This window comes from Molossus molossus, unplaced genomic scaffold (genome assembly GCF_014108415.1).
Source record: "Molossus molossus isolate mMolMol1 unplaced genomic scaffold, mMolMol1.p scaffold_m16_p_7, whole genome shotgun sequence".
Classification (NCBI taxonomy): Eukaryota; Metazoa; Chordata; class Mammalia; order Chiroptera; family Molossidae; genus Molossus; species Molossus molossus.
The window spans coordinates 50,592,889-50,618,735 of record NW_023425401.1 but is presented as its reverse complement, the minus strand read 5'-3'; the positions used below and the strand labels follow the sequence as shown (position 1 = coordinate 50,618,735).

At 33.9% G+C, this 25,847-nt stretch overlaps 1 protein-coding gene across 1 annotated transcript in view; it reads left to right on the top strand.

Moving 5' to 3' along the window:
• Positions 1 to 25,847, top strand: part of SEMA3A (semaphorin 3A) — a 324,915-nt gene that overhangs the window by 279,874 nt on the left and 19,194 nt on the right. The window contains exons 8-14 of the mRNA XM_036246639.1: positions 1,618 to 1,760; positions 3,340 to 3,454; positions 3,550 to 3,619; positions 6,875 to 7,019; positions 10,753 to 10,972; positions 13,827 to 13,918; positions 22,446 to 22,487. Coding sequence (XP_036102532.1) covers positions 1,618 to 1,760; positions 3,340 to 3,454; positions 3,550 to 3,619; positions 6,875 to 7,019; positions 10,753 to 10,972; positions 13,827 to 13,918; positions 22,446 to 22,487 — 827 coding nt within the window. The remainder of the gene's footprint in view (positions 1 to 1,617; positions 1,761 to 3,339; positions 3,455 to 3,549; positions 3,620 to 6,874; positions 7,020 to 10,752; positions 10,973 to 13,826; positions 13,919 to 22,445; positions 22,488 to 25,847) is intronic.

Sequence of the window (25,847 nt, the reverse complement as noted above, 5' to 3'; positions counted from 1 at the left end):
TAGGAGGGTTTAGAGAGGGAAGTCACATATCAGAGGTTCACGCCGGCTGTTGTGTGGAGACGTAAACCAAGGCTGGTGAGACAGAATCAAGGAGGCTATTAGATGTCTATTGTGGGCAGTGGTGGTCTGGGAGGGGCTGGTTTAAAGGATGTGGTAGGGATAGCTAGGGACGTGCTGATGGAATGAATGTGCGACGTGAGAGAAGGAGAGGACTCAAGGGTGGCTTCAGAGTTTGGCTTGAGTACCTAGCAAATGATGTTACTACGTACTGAGACGGAAACCACAGGAGAGGATTTGTTTTTTATTGTTGTTTTACGTGGATCTCATTTCTCCCCCTCCCACCCAGTTTTTGCTGGAAATTGCAATAGACTAATTGGTAATTTGATTTAAACTATTTTATGCTTGAAAGGAAGAATAACAGTGGTGATGGCAATAAGTGATATTAGATAGCACTTAAAGTTTGCAAAATATTTTAATACCCAGTAGTGAATTTGTACTATGTGGTCGCACTGTGGATTTCTGCACCTACTCCTAACTTTCTGAAAAATAAATTAATGAATGTTTTTATGAGATATAAGGAGATGTGTAACATACTTTAAAATTCATAAAGAATGGCCCTGGCCAGGTTTGGCTTAGTGGTTAGAGCGTCAGCCCGCGGACCAGAGAGGCCCGGGTTTGGTTCCCACGAAGGGCACGTACCTCGGTTGCAGTTTATTCCCAGGCCCAGTTGGGGTCGTGCGGGTCGCAACCAGTCAATGTGTCTCTCTCACGTGATGTTTCTCTCTCTCTCTTCCTCCCTCTGTCCCTCCAGCTCTATCTAAAGATAAATGCAAAAATGTCCTAGGTTGAAGATAAAAAATAAAAAATTTAAAAAATTCAAAAAGAATGAATAAACAAAACAGAAATTAACTTGTAGATACAGAGAACAAACTGATGGTGCCTTATGGGAGACAGGTTTGGGGCTTTGGTAAAAAAGGTGAAGGGATTAAGAAGTGCATGATTGTAATTACAGAATAGTCATGGGGATGTAAAATTCATCATAGGGAATATAGCCAATAATATTGCAACAGCTATGTATGGTGCCAGGTAGGTACTAAAATTATTCGGGGAAGCACTGTGTAAATTATATAAATGTCTAACCACTATGCATATACCTGAAACTAATATAAAATAATATTAAATGTCAACTGTTATTCAAAAAAATAATGGCTCACATGTACTGAAAAAAAAAGTGAACTAAGGCCCTGGCCGGTTTGGCTCAGCGGTTAGAGCGTCGGCCTGCGGTCCAGAGAGACCCGGGTTCAGTTCCCGCCAAGGGCGCGTACCTCGGTTGCAGTTTGTCCCTGGCCCTGGTTGGTTGTGCTGGTGGCAGCCACTCGATGTGTCCCTTTCACGTCGATGTTTCTCTCTCTCTCTCTCTCTCCTTCCCTCCCACTCTATCTGAACAAAAAATGGGAAAATATCCTCTGGTGAAGATAAAAAAAAAAAAGTGAACTAAGAAAAGATTAGTTCTTGAAATATTCAAGTAGGAATTTGGAGAAAATGAAAATGCATTCTAATGAGTGATGTTATTTATCCAACTATGAATTAATATATATCCTATAATTTATCTCTCAGATCCAAGGTTCATTAGTGCCCACCTCATCCCAGAGAGTGACAACCCTGAAGATGACAAAGTATATTTTTTCTTCCGTGAAAATGCGATAGATGGAGAACACACTGGAAAAGCCACTCACGCTAGAATAGGTCAGATATGCAAGGTGAGGCCAAGAAAACATCACTAGGAGGCCACTGTTCAATCCCAGCTTCATTTCTTTTCTTTTTCCAGCTGCATGCAAACACAATGAAAAAATTAAATGGTAAAAAAATGATTGAAAACATCATTGTTTATGAGTAACTCTCCATGGTCAAACAAGCAAAGGTCGCGAGGCATTACTTCAAAATTACATTACATGATCTCAGTTGGAAACTCCAGAGAAATAAATCTTTTATGTTACCTAGGAGAGTATATTGTTTTGTATCCTCAGACCTAGCACACTTATCCCTGCAATGTATAAGTTTTGAATGAATATTTGTTGCTAGGATAACTAAAATTTTAATATAAAAGATAAGTATAAAGCTTGTTTTTATAAATTGATTATTATAACATTCTATGTACACATATACACACATAATTCTGAGGTTCTGAACTTTATCTGAGTAATTCATTTACTCTGTGGCACAATATCGGATGTAATATTGCATTATAATGTTAAATATATAGAATAAAAATTGATCAATACTTAAGGATTAATTCATATTTATTAGTGTGAAGATATCATAACAATACTAATTTTTTCTCTAGTACTGTACAGTGCAGTATATGTTTAGCATGAAGTCAACTGTTATTATATATTAAAGCAACTTTCATCTCAAGAGAGTCACAAAGCCAGATTCAATCATTGTCTTAAAACAAAGTCTTTCTTTCTAAGAAAATTTCATGAAATTTTAATAATCTCTAGTTTGAGGGATGGATTAGCCTTTTTGTTACCCTAATCATGATCTAATTATTTATCTGTACTATATTAAACTACTTAAAAATTAAAAATTTTAACAATCTGGAAACAGAAATAATAGGTGAAATATATGAGGATCTTTTCTTGACTATATATTATATTTAAAAACACTAATTACAAGAGTTAAAAACTTTATAGTATATAAAATATAAATCCATATTATATTTTTGAAGGGACTTTTTCAAAATGTATCACTGGAATGAGTTTACTTTATTAGGGTTTGTGCAAATATTTTTAACAAGCTATTTGTAAAATCATCATTACTCCAACTGCTTAAACTTAAAAGATATTTAGTGCTAGCGTATTTTTGTTTGTATTGTGTTTTCAGGATATGATATGATATAAAGCATGTGTTTATTTTTCCATTCAGTACCTATTTATTAAGTGCCTACCATGTGCCAATGTGCTCACTGCTGTGAACCAACTTACTGAAATAAGCAAAATTTCAAGAAATGCATATGTGGGAGAGAGAGATTTAAACTAAACCAGAATGAACACAAGAGTAATAATTGTTCATTGAAAAGTGGTAAAAGAATGGAAAAAGGGACTTTTTAATGCTAAGGGAAATTTATTGTAAGTCATTCTTTGAATAAACTTTGAGTGAATAGATTTGATCAACAATATGATTTTAAAAACATAGGTACTTGTATCACTTCATTTTCAATTTCTCATTCTTCATTTTGAAATATGAGGAATTGTATTCTGTATCTATCTCAAGGTAAGAGAAGTGTTTGAAATTACCTTTCAATGCACAGTTCCTAAAGCCGGTGTTCTGCCCTTTCAGAACGACTTCGGCGGGCACAGAAGTCTGGTGAATAAATGGACGACGTTCCTCAAAGCTCGTCTGATTTGCTCGGTGCCGGGTCCGAATGGCATTGACACTCATTTTGACGAATTGCGTGAGTACAGCTGACAGTGTTTTACAGAGAATATGTGTTCCATCTTTGCCATAATCATCAAAAATGCAACTTTTCTCAATTTTGTTTTTAAACAGAGGATGTATTCTTAATGAATTCTAAAGATCCTAAAAATCCAGTTGTATACGGAGTGTTTACAACTTCCAGGTAAACAACTTTTTACTATCTTATCATAGAAACGTCATGTCCATGAGGTGCTTTTTTTTGCTTTGTTTTGTTTTTTATTTTTTTTATGAATTTTTTATTTATTTTTTTGTTACAGATATGTTACCTTTTTACCCCATTGGCACCCCCCACCCCACCCCACGTCCGCCCCGTCCCCGGCTTAGTTGTCCATGTCCATTGGTCATGCATACATGCATATAAGTTCTGTGGTTTATCTCTTCCCACCCCCCCACCCCACCCCCACCCTCTCTTCTGAGGGATATCAGTCTGCGCCCTACTTCCATGTTTCTGGGTCTACTGTATTCCTCAGACTGTTATGTTCATTATATTCCGTATATAAGTGAGATCATGTGGTATTTGTCTTTTTCTGCTTGTCTTCTTTCACTTAGGATAATACTTTCCAGGTCCCTCCATGTCGTCTCAAAGGATAAGAGATCTTTCTTTCTTACCGCTGCATAGTACTCCATTGTGTATATGTACCACTGCTTTTTTATCCATTCGTCTACTGGTGGACACTTGGACTGTTTCCAGATCTTAGCTATTGTAAATAGTGCTGCTATGAACATGGGGGTACATATATTCTTCCTGATTGGTGTTTCAGGCTTCTTAGGGTATATTCCCAGCAGTGGGATCACTGGGTCAAATGGAAGTTCAATTTTTAATTTTTTGAGGTAGCACCATATTGTTTTCCATAGCGGCTGCACCAGTCTGCATTCCCACCAGCAGTGTACTAGAGTCCCCTTTTCTCCACACCCTCGCCAACACTTGTTGTTTGATGATTTGTTGATGGCGGCCATTCTGACAGGTGTGAGGTGATACCTCATTGTTGTTTTAATTTGCATCTCTCTGATGATTAGTAATGTTGAGCATTTCTTCATATGTCTTTTGGCCATTTGTATGTTTGGAGAGGTGTCTATTCAGCTCCATGAGGTGCTTTTGAAGCGTCCATAATTTGCGAAAATATGTTTTTAAAAGAACAATGTTGGCTTGACCTTTGAGGTCTTGTGCATTTTTGGGTGGCTGAAATAAGTTATGGTCTAAACAGTTTTTTAAAAGATAAATTTTTGCAAAAAATGTCATTACTATAAAAATAATGGTGAAAACATATGTCATGCACTATGTATAACTTTGATTTTTAAAATTTGAGTGCAATGTAGAATATTACAAAAATGGAAACCTGAGTTTTAATGTTTATAGTGGCATAAACTAAGAGACAGAAATTGTTTTCCCTACCTTCCACGGTCTCTTCTCTTCCACCCAGCCCTGTTCTTTCTTCCCTCATGCCCCTTCCCCTCCCCCCTCCTTTGCCTTCCTCTCTTTTTTACCCTTTTATTTTCCCCATTTCGCATGTCCCCCAGGACTCTTGCTATAAATCAAGCAGCAGGTATCTTCTGTTACATTCAGCATAAACTTTACATTACCTGGAATTGTTAAGAGAAATATTTATTTACATGCACATAAAAAAATTATCCATATGCATTCCTATATGGATAAAATATTTAAAAGAAAAATAATTTAAAAACCAAAGTCAGGTAAAATGCTGCATCAAGAGGAAGATTAACTGCAATGTCCAATCCTGATTTATTCTGTAAATATTAAAGCCATTACAAATTGATTAGATATTTTTACTTAGTAATTTTAAAAATAACAAGTAAAAATTTAAAAACTCATATTACTAAAGCTATATGCATTCCTACATATTTTCCCCCTTTGGTTTAAAAACGAAATAACAACTAAAGAACATGAGGGGGCAAATTAAACAAGCCTTAATCCATTTCTCTGCTTCCCCAATACCTGTACAGTGATTCTCAGACTTGAGCATTTGTTAAATTACCTAGAGAGAATGTTAAAATACAGATCGCTGGGCGCCACCCCCATAGTTTCTCACTCAGTAGGAATAGGGCAGCACCTAAGAATTTACGTTTCTGACCAATTTCCAGGTGACGTCCATACTGTTGGTCTAGGGAACACACTGAAAATCCTTGGCTTAATGGGTAGAATGTCCCCTCTCTTTATCAGTGAGACAGATGTCTGTATGTGAGTTAGTCTTAACAGCTATAAATCATAATCAAGTCCTTCAGTGATGACCGATGTCATCATCAGAGGAGTAAAGTATATAACAATGGAAACGGGATAAACAAACATTAGAAACCATGATGTATCAAATGCGTATTAATTTGCTATTCTATTATAAAAATATTGGTATTAAATTCTACAGCTGTTTACTGAGATTGACTTTGTATCAGGTGTCATGCAACATGTGACTGAAGGCACAGAAAAGAAGCCAGGCTTACTTTCCTCCCTCATGAAGCTTGCACCCCACTAGACATTATCTATATGCAGCGATTTCTATATAATAAGATCTTATAAACACATGTTTTTCATTTGGTCTGATTTATATGTAATTTTCTCTGGGAAAGATTGCTTAAAAGATAAGCATTCCATATTTTAAATGTGCACAACTGTTTTATATCATTGTATAAATACATCCCTCAACCTGTATTTATATAAGTAAAATAAAATGTGGCAGCTCATGGCAAACTTCCAGTTTGCTTCAATTACCTGATTTTTGTCTAGCAAAATGATGGGGATAATTGCTATAATACCCCACTTTGACTAGGGTGTGATGGCTACTGATTTAAACTGATTTTCTATGTTGGGAAGAAATGATTTTAAATACCATCACAAAAATTAGTTGATCTAATATTTATGGAGGTTTGGGAGTCAAAAATAATATAACACATCATAGGACATTGACTATTCATTTTCTTCACGCTTCAGCTTATAAAACTTCTTAAGCATTCTATTTAAAGGGTTTCTGGTTTCATTTATGACGCTTAAGGCTTAACATATTACCAGAGTTCATATTTTTATTTCTAGTTGATATCAAAATCAAACATTACTTATTAAAATATCAGTATATGTGTTTTTCTGATCAAAGTCTGTGTATGCTATGAATATATATATATATATATATATATATATATATATATATATATTCTATGAAAGTAGAGATAGTTTTGTCCATTGCCTTCTATTTTTGAGAATCATAATTTGTTCTCTAGGGTTCTGGTTAAATATATTGATGGATTTTTAAAATATCAAACACTATTTGAGATTGCTAAGAATGTACGTTCATTTTGATCATTGATATCTGAAACTTAAGGACTCAGGATCAACGGTTTTTGGCCAACATATATTGATGAAAATCTGTTTTTGTTTCTTTCTCTTTTTCAGTAACATCTTCAAGGGGTCAGCTGTGTGTATGTACAGCATGAGTGATGTGAGAAGGGTGTTCCTCGGTCCATATGCTCACAGGGATGGTCCCAACTATCAGTGGGTGCCTTACCAAGGACGAGTCCCCTACCCACGGCCAGGAACTGTAAGTGGTCTAGGTGCTTAAACTATAAAATGAATAAATTTTTTCTGAAGATTAAAAAGTAGCAGTCATACTCATATCTTAAATATAGGTCACGTAAAACCAAGACTCCAAGGCTATAAGTGGAAACAAGGCAAAGGTATTCTGTGGCACCATGGAATTCCGCATTTAAAACCATTTTCTTTATAAACATCAGTGTTCAAATTTAATGCTTACCAGTTATTTATATGCATAATTTTTGAGAAAAAGAAACAGAATGAATAGGCTTGTTTATTTTCATTTCTGAATGGGATGTAGTGAAAATGGACTTTATGGAGAATTGGAACAATTAGGATACACTTGGACTTGCTCTCTCTAATGATAGCAAAGGCTCAAGAAGTGCACATTAAGTGGAGAAAAACAGTTTTTTAACGATATTGTAGATAAAAAAATATGTGAAAAAAATCTCATAGAGTGAGCAGGGCCTATGACTTTATGAGATGCTGTCCACCATCACCAACTTCCCCTTGCCCTCCAGCAACCCTGGGCACACTCAGGCTTAAACAAATAAACTGGACAGACCTCAAAATTAAACTACCTTTGAATCTTTAATTTAAAGTAGGGAGAAAAAGAAAAAGACTTCAATATGGTAGGAAAAAAAGTGAGGTTGTCATCAGTATGATATCAGAGGTAACAGAATATTTTGATAGAACCATCTACTCATGTGCGACATTTTTTAGCCTAAAAATCCTAGAGAAGTATTTTCATATGATGAAAAAACTTGAATTTGAAGTTTAACCATTATGTAATTTTACTTCAGGTTTTTAAAATTCTGTTAAATTCAAGTAAATTATGTTTTATATAATTTTATTAGGTATAAATTCTTTAATATTCTTATTTTTTTGTGTGTGTATTGCTAAACTTATTTATAAACAAATTGGAAACTTTCCATTTTCCAAGTCTTACCTCTCTGGCTGATGGAACTTGTAGGCTTTCAGAAGTATAAGTGAACAAGATGGAATATATTGATTATGTGGATCTACTCCATTTCTTAATGGTAAATTGTTTTTACTTTGCTGGTGGAAATTTTTATATTCCTATGGCTATTTATATCTCTGTGGCTAATTAATTCCACTGTATTCTAAATACAAATTTCTTGTGAGGTTCACTTCAACAGCCCAGAATTACTTCAATGTGCTAGATATTGTGCTATTCTTTGTAGTTACAAAGTATTTGATCTGAAGATTAAAATATATTTGGAATTAATAATAGTAATTAGAAATTATGTGTGCCAGACACTGTTCTAAGAGATTTATATTTGTTTATATATATTGTACCAAATATCGGAATTACTGTTCCCATTTCACAGATGAGGACGCTGAGGTAAGGACAGGAGCCAGGATTCAGCAGAAGCAGTTCGTTTCTAGAGCCAGTGTTCATGGACAGTCGTTGAAACATGGGAAATGAAGTCAGCAACATGCACCCAGTGCTAAAGGCAGAAAGTGTTGTCTGCTGTAGGAATTAGGGGAGGGACCCCAGGAGGAGATAGCAACTAACTCCACGAGTAAAATTTATTTGGATGAGTTTATTAATCCCAAAAGGTGGCAGCTGAGAATTTGTCATACTGTGACTTTCAAGTTAGTAGATGGTACTTATTTTTTTTTTTAATATGTTTTTATTGATTTTTTTCTTTTTTTTCTTTTTTATAGAGAGAGATAGAAACATTGATGTGAGAGAGAAACAGACCCACTGCCTCCTGCACACCCCGTACTGGGGATCAAGCCCACAACCCGGGCATGTGCCCTGACCCAAAATTAAACCTGGACCTCTCAGTCCATGGGACAACAGTCAGTCCACTGAGCCACACAGGCTTGGCTATGTTTTTAATTAATTATTTATGTTCTTTAATCCTCACTGGAGGATATGTGTTTTATTGATTTTAGAGAGAAAGGGGGGAGGGGTGGGGGGGAGAGAGAGAAACTTCGATGTGTAAGAGAAACATGGATCAGGAGCCTTTTATACGTGCCCAACCAGTGGAGGAACCTGGAACCTGGGTGTGTGCCCTGGAGAGGAATTAAACCAGTGACCCTTCCGTACTTGGGCTGATTCTCTGTCCAACTGAGGCACACCGGCCAGGGTAGATGGTATTTATTTTTAAAGAAAAACATACAGCTAAGTAGTGCTAGATACGAAAATAAAAGGCCAGAAAGGCAAGGGAATGACACAAACATAGGATAAAATAAACATAACAAAACTCCTAAATCTAAATTTTTGTAAGCTATATTTAAATAGTAGTAGAAAAGCAAAAAATAATTGTAAAAGTCATAAAAATATGTTTTATTGTTTCTTCTAAGACCTTATATATTTTTTTGATATTTCTATAACATAAAATAAGGAATTTTATAATTTACTTTTAAAAAGTAATTCTTTAAATCTGTTACATTAGTGTGTGTGCATGTATGTGTACATACATATATATTCATAAATACATTCTCTTCCCAGTTTAAAACAGGTTTATTTATTTTACTTCTCATGAATTATTAATGATCTATATCAAGGTAATTACAGACAATTGATTTCTTCTAAGCCTCTTGTAAAAACCTCTTTGTATTCCTTTTAGCTCCAAAGCTGTTACATTAAGTGGCAGAAATTACTTAAGTGTAAGACAAAAAGCAAGAGACTGAAGATATTGTACTCTGAATGCTTGTACTACATAATTAAATGCAATGAAAAGAGACAGTGAAATCTGAATTTTCTCGATTTTGTTTTACTGCCTATGTGAAGCATTTCTGTCCAGCGATGATCTTTGGCCTGTGCACTACAAAGCATCCTTTCTGACTCATTTACTCCACTTGGTCCATTCTGATTGTCAGTTTGAGTGCCCTGCAGGTTAAACACTTAATAACACCTCTCCTTATCCCGAAAATAACTTTTTAGAGCTACTCCTTTGATACAATTTGTGGTACTTTTTTCAGGATTATATCAAAAACAAAGCAATAAAGAATCGTTCAGCCCTGGCCGGTTTGGCTTAGCGGTTGGAGCGTCGGCCTGCGGTACAGAGAGACCCGGGTTCGGTTCCCGCTAAGGGTGTGTACCTCGGTTGCAGTTTGTCCCCGGCCCTGCTTGGTCGTGCGGGTGGCAGCCACTCGATGTGTCCCTTCACATCGATGTTTCTCTTCCTCTCTCTCTTCCTCTCTCTCTCCCTCCCGCTCTGTCTGAACAAAAAATGGAAAAATGTCCTCGGGTGAGGATAAAAAAAAAAAAAATAGAATCGTTCATATTGGCTTTTAGTTTGAAAAGAGCATTTGTATTTTAGCATATGCCATAGGATAAAAATAAAATATATCTAAAAAAATCATGCTGAATTTCCCTAATATAATGATTAACTACAGGTACTTTTAACATAGTCCATTTATTGTTTCAAACACGTCAACTATCACATAAATAAAACATACAGCGTTGCCACTAATAGAGGCATCAGATCCTTCTGTACACTGAGTTCATTAGGTGTATTTGCAATTTTGTGGTAGAAATGGTGACATAACAAAATCTCATTGAGACTTAAGATATGTTTAGGAAATATATGGTGTATATCACATCTGCTAATTTAATTAACATTATTTTTAGCTGATTGGTTACTTTATAAAAACTACAAGTTTAGATTCCCAGGCCATTTAAGTCAAATATTATTGTATAATTTATAATTCTATTTTCATCATATTTTAATCAAAAGGTATTCTTCCCTTTATCTTATCAGTGTCCCAGCAAAACATTTGGTGGATTTGACTCTACCAAAGACCTTCCTGATGATGTTATAACATTTGCAAGAAGTCACCCAGCCATGTACAATCCAGTGTTTCCTATCAATAACCGCCCGATAATGATCAAAACAGATGTAAATTATCAGTTTACACAAATTGTAGTGGATCGAGTGGATGCAGAAGATGGCCAATATGATGTCATGTTTATTGGAACAGGTAAATGTTTACCTTCAGCTCCAATTTTTTTCAAGACCATTGAGTTGAACTAATTAAGTATCCTGAGAATTAAAAGTTTTTATAGTCACTTTCAAGGTATAGTTAAGAAATAACTAAAAATCCTGAACATTATACTGTTAATGTGTTATCTTTGTAAGCAAGTTGACATATACTAAATTCAATTTTTGTTTCAATCAAAAGTTGCTAAATATAATCAGGTAGAGCTAATGATTAGGTGAACAATAAATGTCTATAATTGAATCATAACTCTTTTCTGGACAGTGGCTATTTAGAACGGAGGTGGCTCAAGCCATACCTAAAATTGCCAAGACATTCAATAATGGTTTCTAAATGAACGGATGCAAATTTATATAAACTTTAAAAATACCATAGGGTACAAATCTTCAGCAAATAAATTTTGGCAATAAAATTTGTTGTGTTTTTGCCATACAATGAGAAAAAACAAAAAAACACTTTATCAGAAAAACAACAAAATGGACCTAAGGGGTCATCAGATACATTTTAGATCCATTTCTGTAGAAATTTAACAACACATTTTTACTAATTATATGATTAGAAATAAACTTATACAAATATATGTTCAGGAGGAATTCCATTACTGTTTTGACATATTATTTTATTTTTCCCCTACCCTCTTAATAGTATCACTTTGAATGTACCAGTTACAAATTTGAAACTTGCTACTTAGGGTCAAGTTTCAAGGTAATAAATTCCTGGTCTCCATTAGCATTGGTAACTGACATAAATCAATGGGAAACCCAGTGAGTACTCCACTGAAACCTTCTATAATAACATTTATTTTCCCTCGGTGTGAAACAGAGAAAAAAAATTGCATTAACTACAGAGGAATGGCAACCTTGCAATAGGTGGTTTAAAGATAACATTTTATAATGAAATTGTGAAATCCTTAACAGTATCAGGTGTAACTGTCAGGTTCTGAGCAATACATTACGGTCTACTTTTATGAGTGAGAAACCTTCTATATCAAATGAAAGAATCCCAATGAGACTCAGTGTTTGATAAAAGTCAATAAATTGCAAATATCAATTTCTGATTATAAATATGTTTAGAAGTTATAAGGTGATAGGATTTCTTTTCTATAAATTTTAGTGCATTATGTAATGTCAAATTATAATTAGATCTCTCTAGAGGGTAATTAATTTTGTTTGCTAATGTCGCACTTGCCTTTTTCTTCACCTCTGGCCTAAATATGATGAGAAGTCTCTCATTCATTGTCAGTGCAACAAAAGCTTGCTTTCAGCTATTTAACCAAAGAAACACAATCATGAGTTTTTAATTCTACTTGGACACAAACTGTCCTTAAAGGAACCAGGTTCAGGAACATGTTGAACGTCTGACGATGTGGATGGCTATCGGTCAGCACAGACCAGGGTCATCTGTCAGCAAAGTATATTGATTACAGTAATTTTATCTTTTAACTAAGTAGCACATCATCATGTATTGATCCTAGTTGAGTAATCTGATTTAATTTGTGTGAAATTGTTTGAAATACTTACTACTCAGTAAAATTTGATCTGGAACATAGATAAAGTTGTTTGGATACTGGAGACCGATCAGAGGCACTAAATAGGTTAACCTAATCTACCTTTAATCTTTGGTGTTATAAATATGAGTCTAAGGTCCTGTAAACATAGAAGGATCCTCTTAAAAAAGGGAAAAAATTTTTTTTAACTTTACGAGGGATACACTAGCAACCTTTTTTGATCTCTTATAATACATAATACTGATCCCCTGAAAATGTATATCAATGATGTGAATATATTGAATTATTTTTCTGTTGTAATTTATTTTTTACTGCCAAGATTTTCTTCTCATATAATGAGTCTGTTCAATTTAATTAAAATGAGCCAATTGAAACTAACTATAATTGATCAGCTGATTAGAATTGAAATGCTGAAGAGTCAAATTTTTTAATTTAATAATGCCCTGTTCTTCATTTTATCAAGGAATAGGAATGTACCTTTAAATCATGGAAAATTAGCATCTGCTTAACCCAACTTAGAGTAAAAGTGACAGCTCTTTTCATTAAAACAATTTAAAAATTAGAATAAACAATGCTTGCAATCTATATAAAATATATTCAATGTAATAGTTTTTATGATTTATACTTCTGAATTTTAAATTCTTTAGTACTCTAAAGTTGGTTAACCAATATGTTAATGGAAATTGATTAGCCAATTATTGAAAAGAACACTGTAATAAGTAATACAAGGTATTTATTTTGAGAAATCAAATTGTTGTCATTCATCACTTAATTGTCACTGAGCTGTCTTTCGGGGCCTGGGAGTACTGAAGGTTTTCAGGTGACAAGAAGATGAGCAGCCAGGCCTGAAGCTCTGACTACTGGTCTTTCTGTTGCTTGACAACATTCCTGGCTTTTTGCACCTACATAAAGTCTTCATAATAGTCCCTGATTTTGTAACAAAAGTAGAAAAACCTGTCATGTCAAAGCTGGTATTATTTTTAGTTGTTTTTTGTTTTGTTTTCGGAGACACCTGACAAGTAAAATTAAAAATAATACTAGTCCAACCTAATGATTATTATATACTTTTTAACGATGCAAGTTCAAGGTGATATCATCTTCAAAGCTTTGTATATTTCTAAAACTTCTGTTCTTTTAATTTCATGCTATGTTTGTAATTTATCTGGTTGCATGAAATGAATATGAATATATATTTTACTAATGTAACCAAAAAAAAGGAAGACTGAGGTCAAAATGTTCTTTCTGATCAAATATTGACTCCACTCATTAACACTGTTCTCTGTTCAGGTCTGTTTTAACTGTGCTCTTCTTTTCCCCTTTCTTTCAAAGATGTTGGAACCGTTCTTAAAGTAGTTTCAATTCCTAAAGAGACTTGGCATGATCTAGAAGAAGTGCTGCTGGAAGAAATGACAGTTTTTCGGGTGAGTGCTGCTTAATTTCAAGTGTCAACAAGTTCACTTGTGTGTCTTTCCCCCAGGACAGCTGCACACTAAACTTGGTATGGACAAGCAGACCAGCATACCCTTCTAATTAGCTTGTCAATTAGAAAGCCAGACACTAGTCAAAATAAACCTTGAAATGGTCAATGCTAGTTAAACCTAAAAATGTAAAGAAATGTATTCTTGGCTCATATTTTGTTTTCTCAATGATAATATATATGATTTACATTTTATATTATTTATATAAGTTACCTCCATGAACAAACTTCATGAGCTCCTACCTCCAAACTCCTCCCTTTCACACTCGGCAGTATAGCTGGAATGACAGGTCACTTCCATGAATGCGTTGAGGGAAATACATTCAGGATGACAGGGGAATCAACACAGTCAACCATTTTGCAACCTATTCATGAATTGTTTTATCATATTTTCCTTAAGAAATTATTTGTTAGAGGAAAAGGTTTGAGATTTTTATATCACTGGTGGCAAATTTGTTATGGATTCCTAGTCTACACTTTTAAGAAATGTACAGATATTTGTCTCTTTGTCCTGAATCACAGAAAGCCAAGGGAAATTTATCTAGGATTGGGGTTAGAGGCCGGAGGATACGGGTTGACTTGACAGAGGTCAACTGAAGTTACGTAACATACACCACGTCTGGTCCTATGGAAAGCTAGCTAACAGGAAGAGTTTGAATTGAAGCACACCTTGATAGACATTATTTATGATATGACAAGGAAGTAGATGCCTATAAAAACAGTTATTTCAATTTTGGGATAAAATAGTAGAGAATCATATGAAACTGCAAAATAAGCTGGAATTAAAAGAATTTGGTGGACAGAATGAGAAAACATTGGATCTAGTTTATAACTCAAAATTGTCTCAGTCTCCAGGTATCTTAGATACTTTATCTATAAATTAAAGCTTCTGGATTAAATTTTTCAGTTGATTAACTATTTTATTTGCAAGCAAAGTCTTCTTAAGACTTTTCTTAGCCTCATATTTCTAAATCAATTTATTAACCAAAATAGGCTCTTGCTCACTATTTATTATTATTTTGAAGAGAGAATGAATTGCATTATGGCAAGCTCCTGATATACGTTCATTCAATTAAAATTATGATTAGCATTGAAACAGTAACTGGTAAATCATGACATAGACATCTTATAATGACAACTAATTAATGTTCTAGTGGAGAGTTTAGATTCTTCAGTTATATCTACATGGCACTTCTGTTAGGCACGCATACAATCGATCCCTCTGAGATTTCTAATCAGTAAAACAGGGAGAATAATGCCTGCTTCACAAGGAAGCTAGAATTAAAGATACTATACGTAAAGCATCATCTGGAACAGTGCTAAGTACTGTGCTCAAACTTTTATTGTTAGTATCATTGTATTGTTTTTGTTTAGCTGCACTGAAAATAAGCCACATGTCCAATAGCATTTTCTACTAATTCTTGGTTTGTCTTCAAAATAATAAAATTGTCATAATTATATTATGATTTTTAAAAAATCAGGTCCTTAAACCTTATTTTATTTATACCTGGTACAGAGTGATGACTAATCCCTATGGTTCACCAGGTCCCATTTCAGTACTTACACCTTGGTACTTTAACCTGCGTATTCGAAAATACCATTACCCTAATGGACTGCACTAGCAGTGGAAAGTCCATTTAGATTTAGCAAACCAATTATGGGCACTGAAGGGTGGATAAATAAATTGCTGTCTTGCATCCATTGTTGTGTCTTCCAGAGCCTAATATATGTTTTCCACCAACATTTATTAAATAAATGAAGGACCTGGTATTGATGACAAAATGAAAGATGCGAAAGAAAGCGTTTAGGTCTTCCTCAGGAAGGCCATGTTAAAGTGAAATGTCAAAGTATGAGAAAGATAAACGGGAAGAGCAACAAGTTACACTGTAGATGATGTCCCATATTACTCTCTAGTAGAAAAAATATCAGTTCTACATGTTGAAAATTAATATAGACACCAGTGTTGCAAGTGAAGTCATAGGAGACACTAAAGTATTATGTCAGCTTAAGAATTTCTTACTCATAGATGGTTGGTTCATTTGCATATTTCCATTCAGCCATTATATATTATTTTTTTAAGTTTTATTTATTAATTAACTGTAAACAAATATATTCTATTTACCATGATTCTGGCACAATGTTAAATTCTGATGGCTCTGAGTAGGACACAAAAAACATGGTCCCTGATTTTATGCAGCTTACAGACTCTTGTATGTCCTCCTTCATAGTTTCAAAGACTTAATTTATTATCTATTAGTACAATTAAGTTTGTCTTGTAGAATTGTATTAAGTCATGCCATGCCATTTTAAAATTAAGATTTTTAATGATTTAATTATATTTGGTAATTTTATGAATCCGAACATGTATAATTTTGCAGTAATACTGTATTCTAGCTAATTTTTAATTCCCCATATTTCTGGAATTTTAAGTTTACATTTTTCATCTTACCTACATTTTTTAGTACTTTAATAAAATTTTAGTTTAATAGGATTAATTTGTGCTCATCTTAAAAGATTTCTAACAAAATCTTGAGAGGTTGCAAGCACAAGTATTTAATATCTTTTTTTCATGTTGCAGTTTCCAGAGAAATACACAACTGAATTATACTTATGATAAATATTGAATGACATTTGTGTAATTTTTAAGATATCACAATAAAGTTTCTTTATCAGCCTCTAACAATTAAATATAAATAAGTAATATTTTCTGGCATGGAAATAATTGTTTATAAATTTATGTTTTTTGGTATGTGCTCCTAGCGGGAACCAAACCCAGGATTCTCTGGTCCGTAGGCTGATGCTCTGACCGCTGAGCCAAACTGGCCAGCGCAATTTATGTTTTTTTAAAAAGACTATTTTCAACTTAGAACACATCTCTTTCCATAGGTAAATGTTCCAGTGTGCTTCCATATTCTCTGCTATGTATTGTCATTATTATTTCTTTGGTCCTCAAGCAGACAAAACATATTTGGGCAGAGTTTAGAGAAATATTTACTTTCAACATTCTGCTTTATCAGGCAAAGTTCATACACATATTGTGGTCTAGCAATTGGAATATTTCACTGTCAAACTTTGTTTAATTTTGCAGTGGGAGAAAAAAAAACAACACGTTAAAGCAAATGCTATGTACAGTGAAAAAAGCAGAGAAATGTTATAGTCTTTAGATTTCTATTTGAGCCTTGCCAGTCATTCTATTTGTCATAAAATAAAATGTAAAAGGGTTAACCTGAGCATGATGGCAGTTTGACAAGGAACAAATTTAGGGTCATAGTAGTATCTGATACTCTTGGATTTTATAAAGAAAGACATTTAATGTCAACCACCCAATTAACTTTGCCATTATATCTCCAGGAGACCATGTTTATTATGTGTCTTTGCTGGACTGAATAAAAAATTCGCATATAGCCCTGGCTGGTTTGGCTCAGCGGTTGGAGTGTTGGCCTGCGGACCAGAGAGTCCCAGATTCGGTTCCTGCTAGCAGCACATACAAAAAAAAAAAAAAATCTCATATAAAATCCTGAATTAACGCCAGTACTATGTCCATTATCAGTTCAGGTTGGTATTAGGAAAACACCATGGCTAATCACAGAACATTCCAGTGGTTTCAGTTACATCCAAGATACTTTTATTTGGGTGAAATCAAATCCCAATCAGAGTATAGAAAAAAAATATATTCCTCCATAATAAAAATTTCCACTTTAGAGTAAAATTCTAATAGGTAATAAAAAGTGAAATAAAATTGCCATTGTTATAGGACTCTAGAAATGACTTTGATTGTCATTATATATTCAAAATGGTATTAAAAATACTAAGCCAAACGTAATTCCAAATATTATTATAATCATAAATCTGTACTTAAATCATATTTACTATATGATCCTGAAAATGTTGGTTACAGTAGGTTGATCCTCAACTTCTTTGTTTCATGTTTTAAATTTTTTTTTTTTTAATTAAGATTACTACTAGTAAATAGAAGCTATTGTTAACTAGTTAGACAAATAAAGTCTCTTTTAAAATTCCACATCTATATCTTGTTAAACAAGATTCAAAAGGTATGAAAGCCAGACATATGTAAATTTTAATTTACTCAATGTGGGATTTTCTTTCGAGTTCAAAGAGGGTTTTACTTTTGAGACACTGGAGGATTACATCAAGTTGCAGTACATTTAGTACAATGGGTTTTATTTATAGTGCTATTGACTGCAAGGGATTGCAAGGCAGTTACATCAATAGCACATGCATTTTTAAACCCAATTTATGCAATATTCCATGAACAGCTGAGCAAATAAATGAAAGTGTTTAATTTTCATTCAAATGTAAAACGTAATTGATGCTTTCCAAAACCTAGACTATTAACTCATTCTAAAGGAGTGCCCACATGCTTAGTTTAGCATCCAGGGACCTATGTCAGATTCTCCTGAGATCAGCAGGTTGAAAGCTATGCAAGCCCAAAAGTTTCATAAGGATGAGATTAAAATATCGGAATAAAAATATAGTAAATCAGAGTCATAGAAAATCTTGAAAAGATGCTAAATTTTTTATCTCATTTTTACTTGAATACCAATTAAATTTGCAAATGAACCAGTTTGCATGAAAAAAATGCTTATGAAGCTAAATCTGCTTTAAATGGAAATTATATTCACCACCACCTATTTCTGAGGGAAAAAAAGTATCTTATTTAAATAGATGTCATCTTAATATACTATCTATTACAATTTAACCACAGAGAGAATATAGTACATCCTATTCCAAACTGTTATTAATTTTCTAGTGTAAAAAAATAAAGTTCTTTTAATTAAGGGATTGTAAAATTTTAATTTAAGAATATTGAAATCACAGTGTGACATAATGGGAGTTTGGTGGATTGGGATTTGTTTTGGTTTACAATTTATGTATGAAACAGTTTATTTTCATCTACTTGATGGATATGCAATTCAAGGAACATGAAATGTATGAATATTAATCAGCTTCATTTTTATAGAGTTCCACTTAAGTTTTTCAAACAACTTAAATATATCTAACTTTCACTTTTCTTATACTAAACTGTTAAAAATTCTCTAAGAAGCACTTTTCTTGCACCTTGACTATAAAATGTATTTCATGAAAGTCTGCTTGAAGTTAGCTGCTTACATAATCACATATCATTTCTCATTCAAAACTATTGGAATGAAAGAAGTTGCCATAAAAAATTTTCTTTCTAACCACTTTTAAATTCTCTGTTTGGATTCATTGATTCCAATATTATACAAAATTAAATAAAATAGTCAGCTTTGTCTTTTTTAAGGTGAAAATCAGTGATGAGTTGTCCCCTTGATTTTTTGTGATTTGATGATACTAAATTCAAAAGATCATATTTCTGCATAGAGAAAATTGATAGACATTTCTCTCATTGTATGTCTTTATGGTTTATGATTCCTATAGAAAATATTTATTTTTAATATAATTGATTTTAAACTATTTTATTTTTTGGAGATCACATTTATTAAAGTTGGATATAGTGAAACAAGGAAGCGCTTAAGACAGAAGCCACAGAGCGCCTAGGCAGGGCTGCGTTGGTTCACTGGGAAGTCAGAGAAAAGAGGTCCTTGGGGACAAGTTCAGGGGGTTAGGCCAGTACGAGCTGCCATTGCTCATTGCTCCCTGGTCACCTTTACAGTTTGGGAGATTCTCTTGAGGACCCTTAAAGTCTGAGAGATTCATGCCTGAGGGGAAAGGGAAAGGCATGGGCAAGCTCCTTGGAGGGTCCTTTGTCTTGAGGGTATTAAAGGCTGGGTGGGGGTTTAAGGAAAGTCTTAGAAGAAGATCTCAATAAAATAGTTATCAGCTTTATATTGATATGCCAAAATGAGATTTATTTCCTTAACTTCATCTGTCCTAGGGTGTGGTAGGCATAAATAGTTCTAATTGGATTTCTGCTATTTATCTCTCTAAGTAGGGTAATGTCATCTATTTACCCTCTGGTTGGGAAGGAGAAGTGTAAGCCATTTATTCTTAGGTGTCCTTTGTTATGGAAGACAAGATTTTGTGTTTACTAGATGGCTGTAAACTGCTTGGCTTTTAACTGTCTTTCTCAGTTTCCCTATTCCACTTCTCCTGGTTTACTAGCCTGCCTCATTCCCACCTCAGAGACCTCCATCCCGGAAATCTTTTAGGGAAATATTTTAGGGGTAATTAAGGAGGATAATATGTCTTCAGTAACTGCTTCCTGCGAACAAGGGCTGTTGCCCCTTCTTATATCGGGCATGGAAGTCTCTCTGCCTGATCTAAGGGGGCCAAGGGAATGGGACCTGAGACTGGAACAGAGAGGCAGTTACTAAGTCTTCCAAAGTAGGTATGGGCTGGACTTTTTATTTTTATTTGTTTATTTGTTTGTTTTTTGTTAATCCTCACCCAGGATATTTTTCCATTGTTTTTTTGTTTGTTTGTTTGTTTGTTTTTCTTTTTTAGATAGAGTGGAAGCAAGGGAAAGAGAGAGAGAGAAAGAGAGAGAGAAAGATCAATATGAGAGAAGCACATCAATTGTTGACTCCCGCACAACCCTAACCGGGGCCAGGAATCGAACCTGCAACCCAGTTACATGCCCTTGACTGGGAATCAAATCCGAGACCCTTCAGTCCACAGGGTCCGAGAGCTGACTCTCCAGGCATAGAGAATGACCAGACCACAGTCTGTATTAGGCCCATTAACTCAAAACCAGCTAACATCACACGCCTCACCAAATTAGCCTGACCAATTTGGCTAATCAGGCTAATTTTTAAGTTGATAATTTTGTATGGCCTGCAAATTATGTCATAAATATCCAAATGGCCCTTGGCAGAAGAAAGGCTCCCCACCCCTGATAGCTGAGCCAAATCAGCCAGGACAAGAATTAAGAGGTTTTTAAGTGACAGCTGCCTTTTTCTCATACACAAATTAAGTGGAAGGAACAGACTGTACTGGATGAACTAGAAGAGATAGGAGAGAATGGGGAAATTGGTAGAACATTCATTCATTAATTTACTGATTCATTCATTCAACCAATAGTTGTGGAGAATTTCTAAATACCAGGAACAGTCCCAGGTGCTAGGGATATGGCAGTGAATAAAACAAAAATTTCTGTTCGAAATTTGTGTGGGAGTGTGGGGGCGGGGGAGACAAATAATTGAGAAGACATATGAGATGCTTCTGTTGACCCTCCTCACAGCCTATCAGTGTACCTCTAATTCCCACTGTGTACCTTTCACTTTCTGCCCCAGGACTTCTCTGCCAGCAGCAAAAGGGCAAACAGAGTCACAACTGGGATTGTGGGAGATTTAACACCCCTGTGGGTATCCACTGAGCCATGCAATAAATAAATATTTTTTCTGGTACAAACCTCAGTGGACAGTTTTGACAGTTATTGTTCTCAGGTTTTCTCTCAGTGGTGACATCAGTGACACATCCTTTTATTAACTTTTCCTCCTTCCTCTCAATTCCTAGTTCCTCACTCCTGCTCTTCACCTGCACTTAAGAGTTTATCTCAGACTCTGCTTTGAGACGTTGGGGGTAACTCATAAGACACAAGAGAAATTTCATATATGCATAGTGATATGCATTGAAGAGAAAAACTAAAACAAGGAAAGGATGGGGGAGTGTGTGTGTGTGTGTGTGTGTGTGAGAGAGAGAGAGAGAGAGAGAGAGAGAGAGAAGCACATTTGTAAAGCATTTTACATTTATTAACTCAATTAATCTTCTCAACTGTCCTATGACCATGGTACCATCATACTCATTATTCAAATGAGAAAACGGGATTACAAAGAGATTATATAATTCACCTAATGTCACACTTCTGGCCAGGTTTGAGTTAATCTTGGAATCCATACAGTTTGGCTCCAGAGTCCAGTTCTTTAAACTCTGTTCAGGGCTCAGCTTCAGCCATCTACACAGTGAGGCCTTTTAAGGTTATTCTTCCTACCTGTGCCTCGTTCTCGTTAGCCTCCTCGGAAATGCCTAGGCAGTCACCTTCTTAGCGCTGTGTTTGTCATTGATGAAACGTGTGATGGAGCATAGTTCAATAAAAGTGAATCTAAAAGGAATAAGCTAAATGTGTTCAGGTGAGTAGTCTTTTCGTCTAAGTTTATCAAAGAACAATATTTATTTATGCTAACTACATGTGTTCAAATCACCTAACACAAGCCCCAAGGATGTTAAGTCTTTTTCAACACTTACTGAGCAGTTCCTTGGCATCCATTATTGCCGTGAGCAATAACCTCAACTTGATCAACTACAGGTGTGTTCCTAATGGTCTTTGGCTAGAAGGCATTAACACACTCTTACATGTCTGTTCTGCACATTTAACACATCTCTGAAGTTTCTTTTATGTGTCTTATTTCTTAATTATATTGCTTCTTATGGGCCCTGCAGTTTTCTCTCTGAAAATTGATGTTTGTGTTCTATATTAATTAATAACTTTTTAATTGACCAAAGGTTCCCATTTTCTTTTTCTTCTTTAGGAACCAACTACTGTTTCAGCAATGGAGCTTTCTACTAAGCAGGTACTATCATTATGTATTAAAATCAGTGTTTAAAAAAAATAAATAAAAATTAAAAAATAATTAAATTAAATTTTAAAAAAGCTCTGGCCAGTTTGGCTCAGCAGTTGAGCATCGGCCTGCAGACCAGAGAGTCCCGGGTTCAGTTCCTGCTAGGGGCACGTACCACCAAAAAAATAAAGAAATAAAATAAAATCAGTGTTTCAAATATGTAAATATATTTATGATCCATCAAATTTTACAAATGTATTGACAACTGTTCAAAAAAGAGAAAAGAAAGACTAGTTTTTATAACAAACTAGTAGAATGACAACTAAAGATATTTTCATTGCACTCATGTTTTGACCAATCTCATATAGGTCCTATAAATATATTTCTTAGATTATTATTTGTTGTAAATTTTCATGTACAGCATTTTTGGTCATTGTAATAGAATTTAATCAATAATTATTTTCATTTATCTAACAGTTCTTTAAAAATAACCGTGGTGGATATTTCAGAATATAAGTGTATAATTTAATTTACATATATAAACAAAATACATTTATAGGCTCATAAAATTATGCACTGGACTATATATGTTTGGAGATCTTGCCATAAAAGGTAGTTTTACTTTTTCAGTGGTAGTATATTCTAGAGAAAACATTTAGTTTGGCTAAATATAAAGGGAAAATAGTAAAATGGTCACTGCCAAATGATGTTATTAAACTTCATGAATTTATAGGTTACATGTTGGTAGGACAGGATGTTGGTAGTTTTTCCTTTCACACTCAATGAGTGCTTTAGCAAGACATTTATACACAAATGACTTCTAAATGCTCAATGACATGTACAAAACAGGTATAATTTGAACTTCTAACAAATTATCTTTTCCCCATAAATGTTATCTAGCCTGTCTATTCAGTATATAACTGGTAACTATATATTTTTTAAAGGCTGGGATATTGAATTGAATTTATAATTAATTATTAAATAACTTAGTAGAAAAAAACAACAACAGTATAGGCAGCCCCTCACTCACTGCAGTGAGAACTTGCATACACATAAAACTGTTTAATATGACAATCATTTGGCTAATCTTATCTTCCAACTGCTTTATCTCTGACCATGCATTACCCCTTGTATAAGGCAGTAATATGAGGTGCCAATAAAACAGGATATATCCTTTCCACACATACATGTCAAAATAGATTGCTAACGTCCAAGGTATTTACAGAAACTCAGAGTGCAGATAGTATTGACCTGATACAGTTACCTTACCCTTCAAAAGTATGTGTTCACCTGTTGTTATAATAATCTAAAAATTGTCAAATGTTGGCAAGCAAATCTGGGGATTTCCAGGATGGAAGTGAGCCTGGGATAGTATTTCCTGTAATGATTTGTTAAGTTATTTATTCTCTACTGGGTTTCATTGCCAACCTTAATTGCATTATCTCTAGTATCTTAAAACATTTCTTTCTGTTTAAAATATTATTGCCTATTAAATGTAATATATTTTCCTGAAAAACAAACAAAAAAACAGTTTATCAATTTAAAATACCATGACAGAAGAATGTGTTCCTAAGTCTTTATTTTTCAATAGTGAAAGTTTGATTTCATTTAGAGGTGACTCGATTTCTTTCATGCGCCTGGAAATTTTAAAAGTGAGGTACCAGTTTCAAGAGGGACAAAGAGAGTTGCAACTAATTTTCTGGATAAATGGACTCATCTCCTGCTTTATGACCTGCAACTTGTCAAGTAGGATAATGAGAAAGCCTATGGTGGTGTTAAATTGGGCAGAAAAAGCACATCAGGTTACTTGCTAGGGACTAGATTATGCTCAATGGTGCCTGCAAGCCTCCCCTGTATTTCATTTAGATAGCATGATTGGTTTTGTAAATCATTAATAGTACTGCAGAATAATTGTGAAATAAAAGCTAGCCATTGAGTTGTATTTAATTTTTGACATTTTATCAACTTTAGATTTTTCATAATAATAATTTGAGTTGTCATATTTGGGGTTTTCTATTCTTTCCGTGTATTATTTCTCTGTTTTTCTTTTAAAGGAATATGACAGAACTTTTAGATAATAACAATTACTTTTCTACTCAAATGTCATATTTTAAAAAATCAATAAGTATGAATTTTGCTCATGCTTCTTAAAAGCTATTAGACAAAGATAGAGACCTTTTGGTTCAGTATGACCAACTTGATCAACAGCTTTTTAAATAGTTACAACCACAATATATGGTCCAGCATGCCCAGATTCACCAGTGCCAACTATGCTTCTGGGTATTGCTACCCCGTTTTAACTAATTGTTGTTTAAGTATTAAGTGTTTGTTTCATTTTAAAATTTACATCGAGATTGCTTGCTTTCAATACAATCTAAGTTCATTTTTTAAAAGATATTTTTGGAAGAAATAAAGGATGGGGGGGCATTTCCTTCCATTAATTAAGTTCTTTGTTAATATTTTCAAATAATGGTCAGCTGTTATAGCATTCTGTAGATGCTTTAAGAAAGATACTATTTAATCTAATTGTTTCTCAACAAAAAGCTGAGAGAGAATCTTTCATATTTTCCTCTCAGGGACATTATCATTTCTTAATTTGCTCTGGTTTGTATCATCTTTCAATATATAGTAATAAAATATGAATATAGTAAAAAGTTGAGCAGCTATAATATATATATGTATATACATGTATATATACATATATATATACTCTTTACTATACTAGAATACTATATACTATAAATAGTTTGCACTTATTGGAAACTTAAAGTGAGCAAAATTTATCAGGATAATTGCTTCTACAATGATTTAATTTCATTGTATTACTTCTTTCCTCCAAGTTACCCTTCTTGTATTAAGATAAAAATTAGTTGGTTAGTTTGAAGCACAAAGTTGTTTTCTATATAAGTACTCCTTATAACCTTAATAATTTATATAATTCTAACAGATACTTCAGTTTTTATTCAACTTATTTGTTTATTCATATATGTAGTCCATCCTTGAAAGTCTTCTGGAAATACAATTTTATTTATATCTATTGCTGACCGTCAGGCAATTTGTAATATTTAGAAGAGCACATGGTTTAGAAACCAGTTTTTTTTTGTGTTTTTTTGTAACTTATTTTTTCTTTATATGGTTGAGAAATTAAAATACACTTCTAAGATCTTTTCCATGCAAACTGTTACGTTTCAGTATTTACACAGCTTTTATTCAATCCTTCAGTGCAAGAAAAGGGAGCTATGACACCAATTACAGTAAAACGTGAAGAAAACACAAAATCACTGTATTATATTTCATTTTGTGTTTAGATAAGTTTGTAGCTGATATGCTTATGTTGGATCAACTTTGTTAAAAGCATTTTTAATACTGTAC